General features: G+C 38.1%; 3 protein-coding genes across 8 annotated transcripts; 1 reads left to right on the top strand and 2 right to left on the bottom strand.

Annotated features, from left to right (window-relative positions):
• Window positions 1-216: 216 nt before the first annotated feature.
• Window positions 217-4,801, bottom strand: socs1b (suppressor of cytokine signaling 1b). 4 transcript variants are annotated; one of them, XM_058780349.1, is made up of 2 exons: window positions 4,670-4,801; window positions 217-1,911 (listed from the first exon to the last, which is right to left on the bottom strand). In XM_058780349.1, the coding sequence occupies exon 2, from the start codon at window positions 1,841-1,843 to the stop codon at window positions 1,274-1,276; it is 570 nt and encodes a 189-aa protein (XP_058636332.1). In that variant the 5' UTR covers window positions 1,844-1,911; window positions 4,670-4,801; the 3' UTR covers window positions 217-1,273. The 4 variants fall into 4 exon arrangements, with proteins under 4 accessions (XP_058636332.1, XP_058636331.1, XP_058636336.1 ...); XM_058780348.1 differs by lacking the exon at window positions 4,670-4,801 and adding an exon at window positions 3,263-3,757; XM_058780353.1 differs by lacking the exon at window positions 4,670-4,801 and adding an exon at window positions 2,364-2,471.
• Window positions 4,802-5,824: 1,023 nt separating this feature from the next.
• On the bottom strand, window positions 5,825-6,804 carry LOC131549266 (ATP synthase membrane subunit K, mitochondrial-like). Of its 3 annotated transcripts, none has more exons than XM_058791282.1 (4): window positions 6,673-6,804; window positions 6,473-6,577; window positions 6,106-6,198; window positions 5,825-5,983 (listed from the first exon to the last, which is right to left on the bottom strand). In XM_058791282.1, the coding sequence occupies exons 2-4, from the start codon at window positions 6,539-6,541 to the stop codon at window positions 5,882-5,884; spliced, it is 264 nt and encodes an 87-aa protein (XP_058647265.1). In that variant the 5' UTR covers window positions 6,542-6,577; window positions 6,673-6,804; the 3' UTR covers window positions 5,825-5,881. The 3 variants fall into 3 exon arrangements, with proteins under 3 accessions (XP_058647265.1, XP_058647273.1, XP_058647282.1); XM_058791290.1 differs by having other exon boundaries at window positions 6,473-6,543; window positions 6,673-6,776; XM_058791299.1 differs by having other exon boundaries at window positions 6,473-6,543; window positions 6,653-6,723.
• A 139-nt stretch (window positions 6,805-6,943) lies between these two features.
• Window positions 6,944-17,280, top strand: tlr2 (toll-like receptor 2). Its single transcript, XM_058791271.1, has 3 exons — window positions 6,944-7,213; window positions 12,843-12,883; window positions 13,633-17,280. The coding sequence occupies exons 2-3, from the start codon at window positions 12,873-12,875 to the stop codon at window positions 15,998-16,000; spliced, it is 2,379 nt and encodes a 792-aa protein (XP_058647254.1). The 5' UTR covers window positions 6,944-7,213; window positions 12,843-12,872; the 3' UTR covers window positions 16,001-17,280.
• The last annotated feature ends 3,583 nt before the right edge of the window (window positions 17,281-20,863 follow it).

The following is a 20,863-nucleotide window of genomic DNA, read 5'->3' as shown; positions in this document are numbered from 1 at the left end:
GTGGTCTGTCTGTGTATGTATGGCTGTGGTTTGTGCTTTTAAACTGTGCTTCTGTTCAGTACTGCTTCTGATGTGACCATACAGACAAATACACAACATGAACACAGTTATTTTAAACATGTACAGATGGCTTGACAAGCACATGATGACATGCAGTAATTGGCAAATATAAAATCAGGCCATTTCAATAAAAGTAATCCTATTGTAAAAGTGTAAAATGGAAAGAGAGAAAAATGTGTTGCTTAAAAATTTCATATTTTATATAATCCTCATATCTTCCCCTAGATGGGGCCGTTTCTGTAAAGGCAGTATATGAGAGGTTACTGATTCTTTTTATGGTTGGGCCACATTAAAATAAACTTACCCGTTAGAACAAAAGAAGTGAAAGAGAAATAGTCAGAGAGAGATGACGATAAAATCAACTTTAAATCACATCAAATAATTTATCTTTAATAATAAAAAGCAATCCTAAACAAATAAAACCCTTGTCTCAGTAGGTGAAATGCATATTTCTGCATAGCAGAATGTGTTGCCATACAATACATACTATAGATTACATAACCTACATGTATATATGTACCAATACATAAAAATAATTCAAATAATAATTCCTACTGATAGCGACATCACCAGTGCCTTGTGGTCAGTTACATTCATATATGTAAAGACAGACAATACTATGAAAAGGAAACTAAATTGTTAAACCACTCATTTTACACAAATTCAAACTCTGCACTGGCCCAGTACCATCGGGACTGCTTTAAAGCAATTGAAGGCCTGTGGTGGTGTTGCACTGATCTTCCTGCACATTAAAAAAATTAAATAAAAATGTTTTGTAGTGCATTGTTAATATCGTAGAATAGTCCAAACAATCACTACACACATAAATACAGTACATGTTCTAGACGGGTCAGTGAAGAGCACAGAATCCTATAGGAGTGGTCACAATTACCTCAGCGAAATTTAGCATGCAAAATCCAGTCGTTTCCAAAGAAATTTTGGACAACCAACTTAAAGTTTGTGTTCAGGTTCTTTGTGCAAATTTGCCCCGTTGCCTAAAAGAAAATTGCTTGGTTTTACAGTAACTTCTGTGTGAGCAGATTCGGCACTTTTGATAACAAACAAAGGACATTTTTTGCCCCGTGAAATTTCGCTGAATTTCCTCTAATGTGACCCCACCATCTGAAATGTACTTTGAGATAATGGTTCCAATAAATCGTATTTTGTTAAAGAGCTGCGACATCTGTAACATCTTCATATAAACTACACACATTCATATACTAAAAGGGTACAACCACAGAAATTCTTTAAGTTTCTTGCTCACGGGCAGATGTTGAATACTATCTTTCCCGAAACTCCGCACCACAGCTCTTCTTGCCAGTTCTTGCAGACTCTGCGGTGCTTCTCCGCGATACGGCATACTCAGACTCTTTTTTGGGGACGCAATATAGTATCCCAGCAGGCCAAAAAGGCAAGGGAATGAATGTTTACTGCCCGCTAAACTGAATCCTCCATCCTTCAGGAGAACTCGCACGCTAGTCGGGCCCTCGGGAGCTCGATAGCTGAGAGTGAAGAAAACATTTGCTTGCATGCTGTCCCGGATCAGGAACATCCCAAGAGGAAGTTTGGCCAGTCGCGTGTGAGCTTCATCTACTTCCAAGGGACCCCAGTAAAATCCACTGTGGTTCAAGTAATCCACAGCCTGGGTGATGAGGTCACATTCCCGCTGGTCCCGAAAGGGGTGAAAGTGTGTTGGTGGGACAGCACAGGGTTTAGGGGACTCAGGTGGCTTGGATGGCCCCTGTCGCGCAACTGCATGGTCAGAGTCATTATGCTGGACCATTCTGAATCAGGGCCCACTCATACCATTCCTCCATGGTCCTAAAGCATAGATGAATGATTCCGTGCCGCCTGTTCAAAGAAACAAAGAGTTCTAACATCAAGAGGTGGGAATGGCTCTTGCACGGACACATTCGAGAAGTGCATGTGCAAGAAAGCACACTGATTTCAAGTGCACTCAGCTTTAATTAAATTCTTCATTACGAAACAGAAAGCCTACCCTTTCTATGCAGATGATGCTCTATGAAGTCAGTGTGGTGTAATTAACATAGCCTACAGTTGTTGCCATTTGATAAGAAAACACAGAGAAGACCCCTGTAGACCCTTGCATCTTAGTGTCAAATCACTTTTTGAACTTTTATGAAAAGGCACATTTTGTTCAGGTCAAATGGAGCAACCCTAAGAACATACGCTAAATAAGGGTGCTTAAAAGGTTCTTCACAGCGATGCCATAGAAGAACCATTTTTGGTTCCACAAAGAAACATTCAGTCAAAGGTTCTTTAAAGAACCATCTCTTTCTTACCTTTTTATAATCTGAAGAACCTTCTTTCGCCACAAAGAACCTTTTGTGAAACAGAAAGGTTCTTTATGGAACCATTTAGACAAAAAAGGTTCTTCTATGGCATCCTGAAGAGTGTATTCGTTTGAAAAATCATGTTTGAAAATCTGATGATTAAAAAGAATGATTATATACATTGAGAACTGTGTGTACTGTATCAAAGTTAAAGTAGGCTGTACTTTTACTTGATGGCTCTTGGTTACACCACATTTTTTAAAATTTGTAAGAAAAACGTTTGAAATCAATATTAATGCAACGGTGACATTTAGAAGAAGTTTAGAAAATGTCTCACTTTTCTCTACTCGAAAACTTTGTCACGGTGACAAAGGAAAACAATTTCCCTCACGCGTAGCTAATATGGGCTACTCTAAGAATCAAGATCCATATCAAAAACATTACAAAAATATTAAATATTTAAATAATTTATATGAATGCATTTTATATTTTAAACATACATTTGAAACATAAAAACCATCATAAATAACTAATGTGGTGTTTTTGGTTGTCTATTTAATTCTCTGAAAGTTTTGATGTTATACGGTCTTTATGGAAATAAGCGTTTAACGGTTAGTAGCCCACATGAAAAGCGAAGCCCCCTGCCTTCTCTGAAATACCAGAACATCGGCTATTCTCGAAAGCACCCCAAGGTGTCACATGATATTAAAACGGTGCGCTACAAGTTAAACTATTTAACGATTTTTAATGTATGTCACCTACACTTTTAGGAATAACCATTAAGCTTCATGTGTACCGAAAAGTTTCCATAAAGCGGTGTTTAATCCACGGATAACGTCTCGGTGAAATTAAAGGTGAAGGAAACACCTCCAGTCCGGTCTCAGATGAAAAGCCTCTAGCCCACTTACCGCAAATGCAGTTTGATGTTGTCTAAGCCAAACTTCTCCAGAACTGTGTCAAGATTTCCTGCGATGCTGCATTTTTAGTTGTAACACATCATTCTTCTCTCATAGGCTGGCCATTACTAAAGAGCGAAAGCGAAAGCATCCAAAAAAGCAAGGCGGTCTGGCCTCTAGCATACTAATAACTCTTCCAAGAACTACCAGAGTCTGGATGAAGGATGTATGTCTCAGTTTATGCACGCGTTATGCCATTTAATGTATTTTATTTACACTACCCGCTGCGAAATCTGCAAAGTGAAATACTAGATTTAGGAATGGGGCTGGATTTTGGCAGCTCTCTCTGCCTCTCTGTGTAATACTTTCAAAATGGTGGTGAAATCTTGGTGATTCAGAAAATAATGAACATAAAAAGCTTGTTATAAAAAAGCAACTGCGGTTTGTGTTCACCGGTGTTTATTTTAGGTTATTATTTAGACTGCTGTTTTGAATGCGCGTGTTTCACTTTCATTTCAAGGCATGGTTTATTTTAAATCACGTGATCTTCAACTCGGCTCGTCTTACGATAGGGTTAAGGGGTTAAAGTACCAGGTTTTATCCTGGTTTAATTTAGTTTAAGACTGTAACCCTAAACAAACATATGAGCTACACATCTACGAAATAAAATGGTATTTTCAGTAAATTTGGAAAATTATTGAAATGATAGCCTACTAATGTAAATTTACGTCATCCTCTAGTAGCCTACAAATACAGGTCAATAGTTCATAGCATTTTATAGTAAAATTATTATCTTTCAGACCACTGCAAAAAAATACATAAATATTAAGCTAAATGTAAACGCCTATATGAATCGGCCATTGAAAAATCCTATATTGATCATTATTCTTTTGAATATTAGGACCACTATATCCACCTTGAAATCTATGATGGTTATGGCCCTGATGCACCCATTAACAAACACTATATAATTTTTACTTATAGGGGAAAAAAATTATAAAAAGTGTCCAGTCTGTTTTTAGTGCACCAGACAACTATTGTATCTGTACAAACAGCAGCATTCACTGGTAACTGGATGCATGGTTTCAACTTTAAACGGATGTTGTACAATTAACTGTTCTTTCTGTAGATTGCTTCTGACTCTTGTAGTAATCAGATTATCTCTAAAAATATCTGATAAACTGTATCTCTGAGTGGCAAAGCAGAATTTAAACCTGGAATAATTCATCCAACATTAAGTTCAGGTCTTTTTTTCTTTTTAGAAAACACTCACAAATCAAATCCCAGTTTATATCTTTCACAGATATGTTTGTTTGAACCATAATTAGTAATCAATCAATTAAGTATAAATCCTATTTTAATCTAATTTAGCTATAATTTGCATGTTTTATTTGCAGATTTCAGGAAGAAAAAAAATACCTTGCACTGTACTGCAGATGAATCCAAAGATGAAGAGGGATAGAAAGGACTTTTAAGATGATGAGATGAGCCCCAAAATCCAAAGAGACTAAAGCTCTTATGCAATTGACATCAACTGCTTGCACATTCACCCAGAGAGAATTTACTACAGCTGAGAAGGCTGCTGCTCTATCTTTATAGGAAAAAAAAAAGATTTACCACATCCCATCATAGGTGCACACAGGTGCTTTTTCATTTCAGTTTCACTTTAGTTGACCCAGGTATAGATCGTATCACATTCAGGTGAAAATATTTGAAAAAATAGTGACAGTCAGAGAGATACAGTTGACATAACTGTAGTGTAATGCCTAAAAGAGGAAAACAAACTTATGGCAGAAATGGATTGTATTAAAGAAAATGGGTAGTAGGCTACTTCAGTCATGTGTTGGTTAGCATAATAATGGAATATTGTAGACTTCACAACAATTGCATTTAAACGAAGATTCACTTTCAGAATGACACCTGATCACAATTAACTGACATGATAATCCTGAAACAGAAAGCAGAAAAAAAAAAAAAAACATATTACAACAGCACTGCTATTTCTGAAATAATTTCTGAACATTTCATTTTACAGGAGAACATCCTTATTTGACCTGCTAGTTTCACTAACCTAAAACCAACAGCTGTTAAAATAACCACACAATTTGCCTTTAGAACAGATAAAGCAAATGGCTTCCAAGAAACGAACTTGACAATAAGCTTACACTGCACTCTACTGGCAAATCACCTAAAAGATTTAAAATAACAACAACGCGATTATAAAACATTGAATTTTAATTTCATGCAGACTACACTTTATTAATATTCCAAATGGATGTTATAGGTTTTATTGTGAACAATACATCCAGGCATGGATGTATTGTTCACAAGCGACAGACTTTTCTCTTGGTGAAGTAAGCAGGACTTCATTGTCCCTCAAGCTCATCTTCATCTGCATTCACTTATGAGTGAAATGTTGGATGTATTACACTTGTATGTATATCATAGAAGAACAGAGCTGTCGCTACTCTCATTTTTTTTTTTAAATGACAATCTGTGTGCATGATAGAAAAAGGCAACATCTGGCCAGTGACATGTGGAAACACAAACTTAATTAAGCACAGTCCACTCATGTAGTGATCATAAATAGTTTATTGTATTCTTAACCCCCTTTAACATTCCATTTGTAGTTTATGAGGAGGCAGATGCTGTTTCATGTTCTTCCTTCCTGCTGCGTCTCATCATGTAGACGGCAGCTGTGAGTGCAAGAACACCATATGTGGCAAGAACAAACTGGAAAAGGGAATAAGTGGGAGGAATAATGACACATTTAGATACTGGTGACGTGAGCCAGGATGCTAGGCTACTGTTGTCTTTGATCATGAAACAATCTGACAGATCCTTAATGATCTTACATTTCTGCGTCCTTGTAATGTGTAGCTGTTAAAATGTTTCCTCCATCCTGTCAGTTCCGTTGGGGTTGGTGCATCAATCCCAAAGAGCTGTCTCTGTCATAAAAAATACATTTTTATAAAATAACAAGGAATTATGAATGAAACCACGTCTTTAAAATAAAAGAAAGTAATAGTTTTAGGTGGTAATATCATACCATGGTACTGAATAAACCTAACATACAATTGCATTGTATGTCCAAATGGCAGGGACTTCAAAAGCTATCTATTTTTATATTTTATTTATATACATTACTTTGGCATTTTTGTATTTCAAAATGTTTTTATTTCCTTATTATGAGATTTTGTGATTTATAAGGTATTTGTCTACCTTGACTTCGCTAATAAGATGACCAAAACTTGTCAGCGGAATCCGTGTCTTCACGGGGGAGGTCGGCATGTCTGTAGAAACAAACCGGTTTTAAACCATGTACTGCTGCAAATCAAAACAAAGCACAACGGAAACATTAGCATGTGCGTCTTGATATACATATACACACTCAACACTTACTGAATCACTCTAAAACATACCGTTTCTCCAAAGGACACGCTGCGGTTGTTTACAGCTGCGGTATTAGTTCCGGAATTTTTAAATGTCAGCTCAGCATCCAATTAAAACTCCCTAACTGAGACGTTGAGCCAATACCTGCAGGCCTGGAGGCGGGACTTTGATGTGGTTACGCAAACTAGTTAAAGAGCCCGTGTTTGAATTTTTGGTTAAGCGTATTTATGTAAGTGGTTACTGAGGTCAGTCAGTCAGCGGAAGTTATAGTGGCAATGACACAACGTATGGGTAGCCCAGGGCCGCAACCATCATAGACACTGAAGGGGACAAGTCCCCCCCAATATTTGAAATTCTTGTACTGATCTGCTGTCCTCCATTACGCAGCGCTCTTGTTAAGATGACAAAAAAGCTTTAAAAGTAACATCTGCAATCTGCTCTGCCTCAGCGGGCTAACAGCGCTCGTTAATGTCAAAATAATTGAACTGGCCAATCAAATCAAAGTAGGCGGGGTTTAGTGTTCAGAGATGCTGAGCGCGTCGCGAAGATTGAAAACATTGAAAGAGCAAGGTAAGATGTAAGCTGCAAATCATTTAATGTTTAGTCAACTGTTTTACGATAGAAATGTTAAATGACCGACAGTTATATTCAGTGAAGCAAACTGCTCGAATTTTTTTTCTCAAATATGCCCATTTTAAGAGAGAGAGAGGAAATGTGCATGTGTTAATTATCTGCATCTGATTGTCCCTACAAACGATGAAACTGTGAATTTAGTCCTACTTCAAAAACACGTCGTTGCTGAGAAATATAATGCAGCGATTCAGTATGGAAACTATTTTATTACTATAAAAGTCGCGGGGTAGTGTTGACAAGTTTCTGTGTGCGAGTAATAATCAGAGGCGCGGGCAGTGGTTACAGCCTTACTGTGATTTGTGTAACAGTTAACCCATCTGTTCCCACATTTTTCTGAATGGTTTCATATAGCCTAGTCGTGTGACATGTTCTGCATTTATTTTCCCCAGTTTTTTTTTTTTTTTTCTCAAATCGTATTTGAATGTGCGGTGGTGAGCAAATATGTTGTATGCATACCTTCAATGTCAAATTTGAATAGGAGGAGAACATTGTCATCTAACTCAAAATAACTGGTTTCAACAGATCAATCCTTATTCATAAACAATTTTATTATGTATAAAAGTCGAAGAACATTCGATGTGGACCCCAAAAAAGCTGCATCTAGCTTATAATCTCTTGAATATGAAAACACAACCAACAACAAATCCATTTGTCTTGAAGTGGTGGAAGCATAGTGCAGAACAAAGTGCGGCCATTAAGTTGCCCCAACAGGGCATTGTGTAGGCTATCAAAAAGTTAAATGAAAATAAATAAATAAAAATAAGTAGAATGCAGAAAAAAGTATATCTATATAACCAAAAAAAAAAAAAAAAAGGTATAGCCTACCTGAAAGAAAATTTAAAAAATTTAGGCCCATAATATTCAATGTCTGACTGACTGTAGTAGGTGATTTCATATCAGTGCTGGACTGGGAGCTTTATAATCTGGCATACCGGGCATTTTCCTGGTGCGCCGACGTTTGGGCCGGTACATTTTTTTCCCCCCCGCCAAGGACCGGTGTCCTGACATTTTATCCTACCCGTCAGAATGTCCTACCAGGGTTTACTGCGTAATATTGCATCCTTTTTCTCACGTTGAACAACAATATTTAATGTATATGCATTACTGTAAGGGTAGATTTAGGGTTGGGGTAGGTGTAAACTTTAATAAAACACAATCTAATTGGTAGAAAAAATTATTTATTGTTGGTTTCCTGTAGCTGTATCCCTTCTAGCCACAACCGCAAATATAACACATAATTACTGTATTTGCATTACTGCAAGGGTAGGTTTAGGGTTGTGGTAGGTGTAGACGTTAATAAACCATCATTTTACAGGTAGCATTTTTCATTGTCGAATTGTACTACCCACTGTTTTAATGGGAGGTAGCAAAATCTGACAGGGTAGCACAAATCGACAGAACACCGGCCCATCATGCAGGGACAGCGGCCCATCACAAAGGCTGCGTTTACACTTGGCATTAACATGCGATCACCGAGCGCGGTATAGTTAGGTTTAGGTTCGATATTCGCCGGACATTCGCTTTCGCGTGCCACTGTTCGACAGTCCTATAAAGATACCACTACCACGATTAGTTTTAACATTATGCAACAACTTTATATCGACATGAAAACATTATTTAAAAATCGCCTGAGTGTATTGTAGCAGAAAATTTAAACCGAAGAAAGCTTTGACGTGCTATAGCGGCCCTTGATGCGTAAGGGACCGTCTGACAATTTCACTGACTGGGTTTAAAACGTCCAATGTATTTTAACTAAAGTGAATTTTAACATTTAAAATAAAACATTGCCAAACTGTAAAGCTTGAATTACTCATAGTGATTTACTACAGGTGGGATTTTGCCAATACCTTCCTTCATATATACAGTACAGGACACATTTTTGTAAATATTTTATTATATCTTTTCATGTGACAACACTGAAGAAATGACACTTTGCTACAATGTAAAGTAGTGAGTGTACAGCTTGTATAACAGTGTAAATTTGCTGTCCCCTCAAAATAACTCAACACACAGCCATTAATGTCTAAACCGCTGGCCACAAAAGTGAGTACACCCCTAAGTGAAAATGTCCAAATTGGGCCCAATTAGCCATTTTCTCTCCTCGGTGTCATGTGACTTGTTAGTGTTACAAGGTCTCAGGTGTGAATGGGGAGCAGGTGTGTTAAATTTGGTGTTATCGTGTCGGCTATAAGAAGATTGCCAAGACCCTGAAACTGGGCTGCAGCACGGTGGCCAAGATCATATAGGACAGGTTCCACTCAGAACAGGCCTCGCCATGGTCAACCAAAGAAGTTGGGTGCACGTGCTCAGCGTCATATCCAGAGGTTGTGTTTGGGAAATAGATGTATGAGTGCTGCCAGCATTGCTGCAGAGGTTGAAGGTGTGGAGGGTCAGCCTTTCAGTGCTCAGACCATACTCCGCACACTGCATCAAATTGGTCTGCATGGCTGTCGTCCCAGAAGGAAGCCTCTTCTAAAGATGATGCACAAGAAAGCCCGCAAACAGTTTGCTGAAGACAAGCAGACTAAGGACATGAATTACTGGAACCATGTCCTGTGGTCTGATGAGACCAGGATAAACTTATTTGGTTCAGATGGTGTCAAGCGTGTGTGGCAGCAACCAGGTGAGTAGTACAAAGACAAGTGTGTCTTGCCTACAGTCAAGCATGGTGGTGGGAGTGTCATGGTCTGGGGCTGCATGAGTGCTGCCGGCACTGGGGAGCTACAGTTCATTGAGGGAACCATGAATGCCAACATGTACTGTGACATACTGAAGCAGAACATGATCCCCTCCCTTCGGAGACTGGGCCGCAGGGCAATATTCCAACATGATAACGACCCCAAAACACACCTCCAAGATGACCACTGCCTTGCTAAAGAAGCTGAGGGTAAAGGTGATGGACTGGCCAAGCATGTCTCCAGACTTAAACCCTCTGTAACCCTAAAAACCCTCATGTAACCCTAAAAAGCTCTGGTGAACTCCATGCCTAAGAGGGTTAAGGCAATGCTGGAAAATAATGGTGGCCACACAAAATATTGACACTTTGGGCCCAATTTGGACATTTCACTTAGGGGTGTACTCACTTTTGTGGCCAGCGGTTTAGACATTAATGGCTGTGTGTTGAGTTATTTTGAGGGGACAGCAAATTTACACTGTTATACAAGCTGTACACTCACTACTTTACATTGTAGCAAAGTGTCATTTCTTCAGTGTTGTCACATGAAAAGATATAATAAAATATTTACAAAAATGTGAAGGGTGTACTCACTTCTGTGAGATACTGTATATGTCAACAAAAAATACTTTTAGTAACATGAAAATTACACTTCTTTGGGAGGGTTTGGTTAAGGCTAGAAGGGATATGTATGGCGCTACTGGGCATGCGCACATCATCAATACAGTGTAATTTTTGTCACACTGTACAACAATAATTAGGCCTACTATTTTTTTCATTAATGTAAGGGGTATGTTTAGGGTTGGGTTTTGGACATTAATAAAACACAATCTAATAGGTAGAAAATTACATTTCATTATTCGTTTCCGGTCAGAGCCGTATACCTTAGCCACAACCGGAGGGTTTGCCTTCGCCATGCTTCCTATAAGTAGGGATTTGACAGCCTCATGTGATAGGAAAGAAATTAATTCTTTTTTTTTTTTGGTCTTGAAATCCTTTATTTGGTTCTTTGTTTGCATGCCATTGATACATAAAACATGGATAACATCTAGAAAAATACTTACAAAAGGAAAAAGACAATTATAAACTGCAGCAACTTTGCCGGTGGGCTTAAATGGGTTAAGTAATTAATGGCATAAATGTTAAGGCAGTTTCCTCTGGTCTTCCTCAAGTACACGATGAATGTATTTTTTGTTTTTTTATCTCAATTTGCCTAGCCTACTCTTTTCCAGATCCAGATTATCCTTTAGCGATGTAGCCTGCAAGATGTGTTGTGGTAGATGATCATTATGCTTAATGGCCATTGCCATTCAGATATTGCATGTTTACATAATTAGTGGTGCTCTGAGAGGTTTAAATACATTTAAAAAATGATTATTGGTCAAGTAGGATTGGGGTTTTGAACACAAGACTGTCACATGCTTGACCCAGTTTCCTTAGTTCTCCTCATTAGTTAATTAGCTACTCACCTGTTTGTTTCCCCTTTGATTACGTTGATTACTTAAAGCCTGTGTTCTCCCCTCATTCTTTGTCTGCTATCGTTTGTAACTTGTGTTATGCTTTACCGTGTTCCTGCTATTCATCTGTTCCGTCTGTGGATTATTATTATTAAAAGATTATTGTTTGGACTCTACTCTTGTCGTGCGCCTTATTAGCTAACACACACGTAACAAAGACATAAAAAGTCATATTTCTTGTTGCGGAGAGGTGTGCTATTATTTTATATGTGATCAGACTTTTAGTTTTTGCCTGATAGCAGATCAAATCCCATTGACTTACTTTATAGAAATGAACCAAGACATTTCTAGACCAGAATATCATTATATGATACACACAGAAAATGTCTTATTTTTAGTATAAACTATACTTGCAAGGTTTCCTTTCTGAACCATTAGTGTAAAACATGTTTAGAAGTAATACTTTATGCCAAAATACTGCTTTCTGCTATTTTGATGCTTATAGGAACTTAAGTTAGTAATGCTGCATGCACTTCTCTTTTTGACTCAGTCTGCATGTTTACACTAAACATGACTTGTATAAATTTTTCTCTATTTGTGTCTGAAATTCAAACACAGAAATACTGTTGTGCTGTCAACAGTTCAAATCAACCGGAGTTTAAATAGCAGATTAACTCTATATGTCCCAAGTGAATTGAGAAATTTGTTTATGCCTGATATAGGTTTATGCCTCTTTTCACCTGTCACTTTACTGGTGACACAAGGGAGGAGTCCTTATGCAATTTTAGATCGGTTTTCATCAGAGCAACTGCTAAGGTCAAAAAGAGAAGGTTTTTGATATTTAATAAAAGCAAGTAATCAACATAAAACCATAAATATGACTATTCAAAATTAATCTCTAACATTTTCAACATGAGGATCCCATATTTCATCACACGGCTCTTCTCTTTCTTTTATTACTCTTTTTAAAATATTTGCAGTGCCTTAAATTAAAGCTGGATGAAAAGCACTGTGTGCCCTGCAATAACCACAAGATTGACGAAGAGATATAGTAAAATTCAAGCCTTGCTTAAAAAGGGCTACTTCTTCTTTTTGTATCCTTAATTCTTATGCAGTGTTTAGTGAAGTGAAAATAAACAGGTATCTGAAATAGTTTTACAAAAAACTATTTGCATAAAAGCTGTGTAAGTCTCTTGAGACCGTCTGAATACTTATTACCCAGCTACAGCTATATATGAAGCATGCTGTATGTGCACATGCTCTGAGACTGGTCTCTATAGGTGGTTCCCTAAAATCTTATGTTCCTGATAAAAGAGAAATTATTTTGTAAGTTTCAATCAGGCTATTGAGTTTCACTACCTCCTGTGACTCACACTCTGTTTGCATGTTTGATTTATGTTTGTTTTCTCCTGTTATGACTACGGCCAAACTGCAGTTTGCATAGAAAAGAGGACCAGACATATTAATGACAGTCAGGTAATCAAATTTGACTTCTGTCTTGAAATATGCTAGACTGGTAGTACTTTGTGTTTTTGTTAACATGTTTTGTTTTGTACATTGTGTTAACGTGTTTTAATACTGCAATCGTAAGCTTGCGATTGTACGTACAAAATGTGGTGTAATATTGAGGTATAGTCACAGAACGAAATTGATTGACTGACCGTTTTGGATCAGAAATTGAGGACTCCTGTTTTGTGCGTTTCTCCTTTTGTGTATGCTAAATGTGTTACTGTAACACACAGCTGAATTTTCAGCAGCCAATACTCCAGTCTCCAATGTCATATATTTCAGAAATGATTCCATTATGCTGATTCGTTGCTCAAGAAATTATTCTTATTAATGTCAATGTTGAAAACAATTGTGCTGCTTAATATTTTTTGTGGAAGCCATGATACATTTTTTTAAGGATTATTTGATCAATAGAAAGTTGAAAAGAAGAGCATTTATTTGTAAAGTTATTATTTTTTTAATTCTGCCAGGACATTACCCATTAATTTTATGGGCATTTTGGTTAACTCTATAAATATACATGCCATGCAGTGCAAAAGTAAATACAGGTGAAACACCTGTAAAAATCAGTACAGTAAATTCCTTCATACTAATACTGTACATTGTGCCCTATATTTATGGCTTGTTTTCAGAGTGTGTACTATGATTTTTAATCAATTTTATGCATCTTTACTGAATAAAATGATTTTTTTTTTTTAAAATCTCTTTTTTTACAGGATGAGACCCTTGGAAGCAAAGGAGTCCATAATACTTTTTATATTAATTTTGGCCCAAGGCTTTGACTACTCCAGGACATGTAGTTGTGATCAGCAATATTTTTGCAACTGTTCATCAGATCATCTCCAACAGGTCCCAAAAGTTCCAGCGAATGCTCTTGGCCTTGATCTGTCATGTAATCAAATAGAGTCAATTGACATGAACGATCTCAGCCCATATAGTGAGCTGAAAACCCTAAACTTGCATAGGAACAAGCTCAAGTTTATACACAAGGAGGCTTTCAAATCTCAACATAAGCTGGAAGTTCTTGATCTGTCCTTAAACAACCTAAAAAATCTGTCTTCGTCTTGGTTCCACGAGCTAAATTCTCTTCAGCAACTGAACCTTGTAGGAAACCCATACACCACCTTGGGACCTGCTCCCATTTTCCAGTCTCTCCTTAACCTAAGGACACTGCAATTCGGTAGTCCTTCACTGAGAGAGGTGTACAAGAATGGCTTAGATGGGCTCACTCATCTGGATGAGATGACATTCATTGGCAGTTACCTGAGGTCATATGAGAACGGGAGCTTAAAAGCAGCCCGTCCCATCGAGTTAGTCTCTTTGAGCCTTCAGAGTCTATTTGAGAATGATCCAGAATTAGTCTCTAAGGTTCTTCAAGATGTCTCCCACCCTAAAACCCTGCTGACTATCAGAGATGTTGAACTCAGAACGAACACTTCGACAGAATCCTTTAAAGAGGTGAGAGAAGGTGGGACTAAAAGCTTGAGTTTACAAAATTGCACCACAACTGATGAAGCATTGACCTCTTTTTTGATGGTTATGGATGGTTCTTCTTTGTCTTATATTGGTTTGGAAGATGTACATTTGATTGGTCAAGGGTGGTGGCAGAAAGCTTCATGCACACATTATGAAAACTTACATACTGCTTACATACGTAATCTCGACATCCAAGGGTTCTTTGAGTTCAGTAGCATGACGCAGTTGGGATTTCTGCTGGAGAATCTCCACAAGGTGTCTGTGATCAACGGCACAGTGTTTGTTATTCCTCCGATAACTACTTTCCTGTTGAAAAAACTTGAATATTTGGACCTTAGTCAGAACCTCCTTTCAGACCTGACAATTGTGCCGACGTTATCCACAAGTTTTGGCGCATATCAAAACCTCATCACTCTTAACGTGAGCCAGAACGTTTTAAAATCCCTTGGGCTGATGTCTCAGTTGGCCACTAATCTTAAGAGCCTCACATATTTAGACTTAAGCCATAATAGTTTTATTTCTATGCCAGAAAAGTGTAGCTGGCCAGCGACTCTCAGGTTTCTGAACCTTTCCAGCACAAAGCTACGCAAGATGACCCCATGCCTGCCTTCTAGCTTGACGGTCCTGGATCTCAGTGAAAACGATCTGAAAGTGTTCAACCAAAGATTTCCCCAACTTGTTACGCTTATACTGACTGGCAACCGATTTATTAACCTCCCACAGGGGGAATTATTTCCAAGGCTGCAGATGCTGCTTATCCAAAGGAATGCCTTGCGGATGTTTAACAGGAGTGATTTTAAGAGATTCAAAAACCTACAATATTTGGAAGCGGGTGATAACAATTTTGTGTGCTCCTGCGAGTTTGTATCTTTCTTTAAACAGGATACTGACCTTTTCATCACACTAAGGGATAGTCGTCGCAATTACGTGTGCGACACTCCATTCACTCTCAGAGGTGATGATATTGACAGCGTCAGATTGTCAGTTTTCGAGTGTTATATGATCCCTGCTGTCTTAGTGCTTTGTTCTGTGATTATCATAGCGCTTGGACTTATTGTTATCACCTGCCATAAGCTTCATGTTATATGGTATCTGCAGATGACTAAAGCATGGATACAAGCCAAAAGAAAACCTGCAGTTGGTCGACTGGCTGAAGAGCTCCGCTATCATGCTTTTGTATCTTACAGTCAACATGACGCTGAGTGGGTCGAGGAGATCCTTGTTCCAGAACTAGAGAGCACGCATCCTCCGTTTGCCCTGTGTTTGCACAAACGGGACTTCCAGCCAGGCCGCTGGATCGTGGACAACATCATCAACTCGATCGAGAAGAGCCATCGGACTCTCTTTGTTCTGTCTGAGCACTTTGTTACCAGTGAATGGTGCCGTTACGAGCTGGACTTCTCCCATTTCCGCATAGTCGATGAGCACAATGACTGCGCTGTCCTGGTACTTCTAGAACCAATCAAGAAGGAGACCATTCCCAAGCGTTTCTGCAAGCTGAGGAAGATTATGAACTCCAGGACGTATCTGGAGTGGCCTGAGGAGGAGGAAAAGAGAAGCGAGTTCTGGAGCAATCTGAGAGCTGCTCTACAGAGAGATGAATGTTAAAGGATTGCCAGGTTGTGTGACAAATATAGACTAATCAAAACTGGCCAAGTAGCAAAACGCAATGTCTCTATGATGCATTACTTTTATTTGTAGGCCTACTGTGTTATCGTTAAAGCAAAACTGAACATTCTGAAAATATTAATAAATGCTATAATAGTATATAAATAAAACAAAAATAACACTGCTGTATATTGTATTTTAACATGTGCAAAGTTTAAAACGTCAAATCCATGTGGATAAGAGGGTAACCTTAAATGTAATATTTACAAAGTGTCAAAATGCAATGCCTGTCAGCTGAAGCTTTAGGGGGCTGCTTGGATAATACCAATGCAGATGTGCCTGTTTTTACTTAATATACATTGTTACTTGATAGACTACTTCACATGACGTGTTCAGAGCACTAACAGCACTGTGAATGCATATGGTTTGAGGTACAATGTTTGCACAACAGATAGTAATTTTCCAGGCCATGTGTTATCAGTAGAATGTGTTTTTGTAATGCAAGATGTGACAATGGGAAGTTATAATGTTATTAACTACTGTAATGACTGACTGTTTATCGCCAGTATAATGATTTCACAATGAGTTCAGTCCTTTTGCTGTCACCTATAAGCAAATAACATTAGATCAAATCCAATGCTAATGTATGTGACAATAGCAATAATGAACTGTTATAAAATCACGAACAATTTTACTCTTCTGGTAACATTCTTTTGTTCATTTCCTATTATTTTAGACTTATTCTTTCGTTTTTAGCATGCTGTCTGTACATACTGCAGACTTCTCACTTTTTAAAGGAGACTTTAGGTTTATTTTCATAGTCTTGATGCTACTGTAAACGATCTGTTTTTAGATCTCTTTTTCCAGAAATCACATGATACTGACAACTTTTAAATAGGCCTAGAGTTGTATGACTTTGGCGCCACCTGTTGGATGTTTTTAGATTTTTAATTGAAGATGAATTTTACTTACAGTAGGCTATGTTAGTAAGGCTTCGGTATGTGAACTCATAACTGATCAGTGAAAGTAGTGGTGAGGTCACATCAGAGTTGTTGTTTTTTTTTTCTTCCACCTGTTATTCCTCTAATATTCTCACAATATAACATTCTTGCTCTCATAATGAAACCTAAACCAAGCATGTAATTTTGTGCAATGAACTGACAGTGTAGTATCTTGTACCAGTGTGGGACAGCAGATGGTGGATGACTGTATCAAATGCTTTTGTTGCCAATGCAAGTGATTCAAAGAAAAGAAGTTTGGTACAGTGCTAATTGGTGAGGGTCATGCATCTTGTTGTCAAAGAATAAACTGTAATCTTTGACTGAATATTGCACGTTTTAACAATGTAATCACAGACTGAGTCCTTATAAATAAGCTCGCCGGTGACGCACCAGTGGGTTCATCACAAGCCAGTAAACATACTGCTTGAGCATTTTATTTCTTGGCTCCTACAGACAGCCATCAAAATCAGTGTATCTCAGAGTCAGATAACAATTAACAATGATCACATCTGTCAGGTCGGATGATGTGAGGACAAGCCTCAATGATGAGATCTTTTGTGTTTGTTAGTAAACTCAAATCTCTTTTATGAGCCCTTGGTCAGCATCTGATCATCAGTTGCATCAAGACAGAGTGAATAATATATACACAGAAAATGACATGAGAATATTCAGTAGACAACTAGTCGGTCGTCTGCAGACATTAAATATCTCTGTGGGTCAGTTTCTGGATGTGGGTCAGTTAATCGTTTTAATATCCTAGGTTGTGGCAAAGCGTCCGCTAAATGGCAGAATTAATGCAAATTAAAAGGGGAATTTTTTGTTGTCACTGAATGAGGAACATTCAGACCTCCCAATTGTTCTTTATTTGTCTTTTTTTTTTTTGCTTTGCTCTTGAACAGTAATTGCAAGGACAGTCCCCTTGGTGGTGCCTGGGGTTAAGTGTCTTTCTCAAGGGCACAATGTGAACCCTTATTCATGGGTCACCACTACTGGGGTTTGAATCAGTTCAGATCATAGGCCACTAGGCTTCAACCACAAGGTTAAAAAAAACAAATCATCAGTTTAAAAGCCAAACGAAGAACAAATGTTCTCAGGAATGAAAATACTCTTCCATAGAAACTAAACAAGTTACCACCCCTTCTGCACGTATTATGAGGTGATTTGCATACACAGGCACACAAAGCTATGAGCTACTGTTATTTTCTAATAGAAAATTACAGGTTTGAGTGCCAGAATTTTTCTGAAACAATTTGTCACCAACATGACATGAGATGATTGAGATGGCTTTTCGGGCTTTTCAGAATTGCCACGCACAGTCGGGTCCATTTTGAGAGCCCTTTCAAAAAAGACTGGTCTCTAAATAACTTAAGGTTTCATCACGGCTGCAGAACCTTTGTGCATGACAGAATCCTTAAGTTCCTGCAAGAAGTTTAAAGACCTCCAGTCTATCACGAGGGAAAAGGTTTTTGAGACATCTAATATATACACTGAAGTTTAAGTTTAATTTGTGACTGAAGCATGGGGACAAAGATATTAACGTAACTTACCTAAACTGGTTTAATGAATTGGAAGGGTAATTTAGACCAGCATTAGTGTGTAAAGAACAGCTAAAATATATATTGGGACAAAAAATATTTTATGTAAACAAACAAAACTGGATTTCATGCCTGGTTTAATACATACAGTGGGTACGGAAAGTATTCAGACCCCCTTAAATTTTTCACTCTGTTATATTGCAGCCATTTGCTAAAATCATTTAAGTTAATTTTTTTCCTCATTAATTTACACACAGCACCCCATATTGACAGAAAAACACAGAATTGTTGACATTTTTGCAGATTTATTAAAAAAGAAAAACTGAAATATCACATGGTCCTAAGTATTCAGACCCTTTGCTCAGTATTTAGTAGAACCCACCGTTGGTGGACAGCCATTTTTAGGTCTCTCCAGAGATGCTCAGTTGGGTTTAAGTCAGGGCTCTGGCTGGGCCATTCAAGAACAGTCACGGAGTTGTTGTGAAGCCACTCCTTCGTTATTTTAGCTGTGTGCTTAGGGTCATTGTCTTGTTGGAAGGTAAACCTTCGGCCCAGTCTGAGGTCCTGAGCACTCTGGAGAAGGTTTTCGTCCAGGATATCCCTGTACTTGGCCGCATTCATCTTTCCCTCGATTGCAACCAGTCGTCCTGTCCCTGCAGCTGAAAAACACCCCCACAGCATGATGCTGCCACCACCATGCTTCACTGTTGGGACTGTATTGGACAGGTGATGAGCAGTGCCTGGTTTTCTCCACACATACCGCTTAGAACTTTTTGGCCTTAATTCTATCTTGGTCTCATCAGACCAGAGAATCTTATTTCTCACCATCTTGGAGTCCTCCATGCGGGCTTTCATGTGTCTTGCACTGAGGAGAGGCTTCCGTTGGGCCACTCTGCCATAAAGCCCCGACTGGTGGAGGGCTGCAGTGATGGTTGACTTTCTACAACTTTCTCCCATCTCCCGACTGCATCTCTGGAGCTCAGCCACAGTGATCTTTGGGCTCTTCTCCCCCGATAGCTCAGTTTGGCCGGACGGCCAGCTCTAGGAAGGGTTCTGGTCGTCCCAAACATCTTCCATTTAAGGATTATGAAGGCCACTGTGCTCTTAGGAACCTTAAGTGCAGCAGAATTTTTTTTGTAACCTTGGCCAGATCTGTGCCTTGCCACAATTCTGTCTCTGAGCTCTTCAGGCAGTTCCTTTGACCTCATGATTCTCATTTGCTCTGACATGCACTGTGAGCTGTAAGGTCTTATATAGACAGGTGTGTGGCTTTCCTAATCAAGTCCAATCAGTATAATCAAACACAGCTGGACTCAAATGAAGGTGTAGAACCATCTCAAGGATGATCAGAAGAAATAGACAGCACCTGAGTTAAATATATGAGTGTCACAGCAAAGGGTCTGAATACTTAGGATCATGTGATATTTCAGTTTTTCTTTTTTAATAAATCTGCAAAAATGTCAACAATTCTGTGTTTTTCTGTCAATATGGGGTGCTGTGTGTACATTAATGAGGGAAAAAAATGAACTTAAATGATTTTAGCAAATGGCTGCAATATAACAAAGAGTGAAAAATTTAAGGGGGTCTGAATACTTTCCGTACCCACTGTATATACTTTTGTTTGAGATCATTTTAAGGAATTTTAATAAATTACAGAACAGATGTCACCTAACTCAGCAGGCTCTATAGGTAAATAGAAATCATTCACACAAGTTTTTGCTTCTACATACTAAAAAAATAAAAACTGTCATGGCTGACCAGACTGGGAGGGTTGCAAAACTACTTTCACATTTATTTCTACTCAACCCACAAAGATTGCACAAAATGGGACAGTCTATAACCTGACACGACATTTTTGCAAAAGTACATGCACTCACACAATGTCGGTTATGTTTTTAGAGTCGTTGCCTCATGTTTTATGTCTTAGTTCTATATATTTTTCCAGTTTTAATTGCAGTTTTGAATTAAAATGTTTTCTATATATTTAACATTTCAAATGAAAATGTGTCACATAAATTTAGGTAAAAATGGAGGGTGATATAGAGCAACTATTTTTGTCTTTTTTAAGGAAATTTGATTATGACAGTAAATCCATCCATCCACGTCCATTCATCCAAATGTTTTATGTTATAATGTTACAAGTCACAACAGTTGTGGGATTATAACTACAGTGCTTCTTGTAGCTGACATTTATTTACACAGTTTTGAGAAAAGCAATAAACGTATAAAGCATAGCAGAAGCTTTCATCCAAACCCACTTATTCAAGATTTATACTTTACCAGTTCCTGCATCTGATTATCAAACCCATGACCTTATTGTTATTAGT

The sequence above is a fragment of the Onychostoma macrolepis genome, chromosome 01 (assembly GCF_012432095.1).
Source record: "Onychostoma macrolepis isolate SWU-2019 chromosome 01, ASM1243209v1, whole genome shotgun sequence".
NCBI lineage: Eukaryota > Metazoa > Chordata > Actinopteri > Cypriniformes > Cyprinidae > Onychostoma > Onychostoma macrolepis.
Note: the sequence above shows the minus strand (reverse complement) of the source record. Positions and strands in the feature narration are given on the sequence as shown.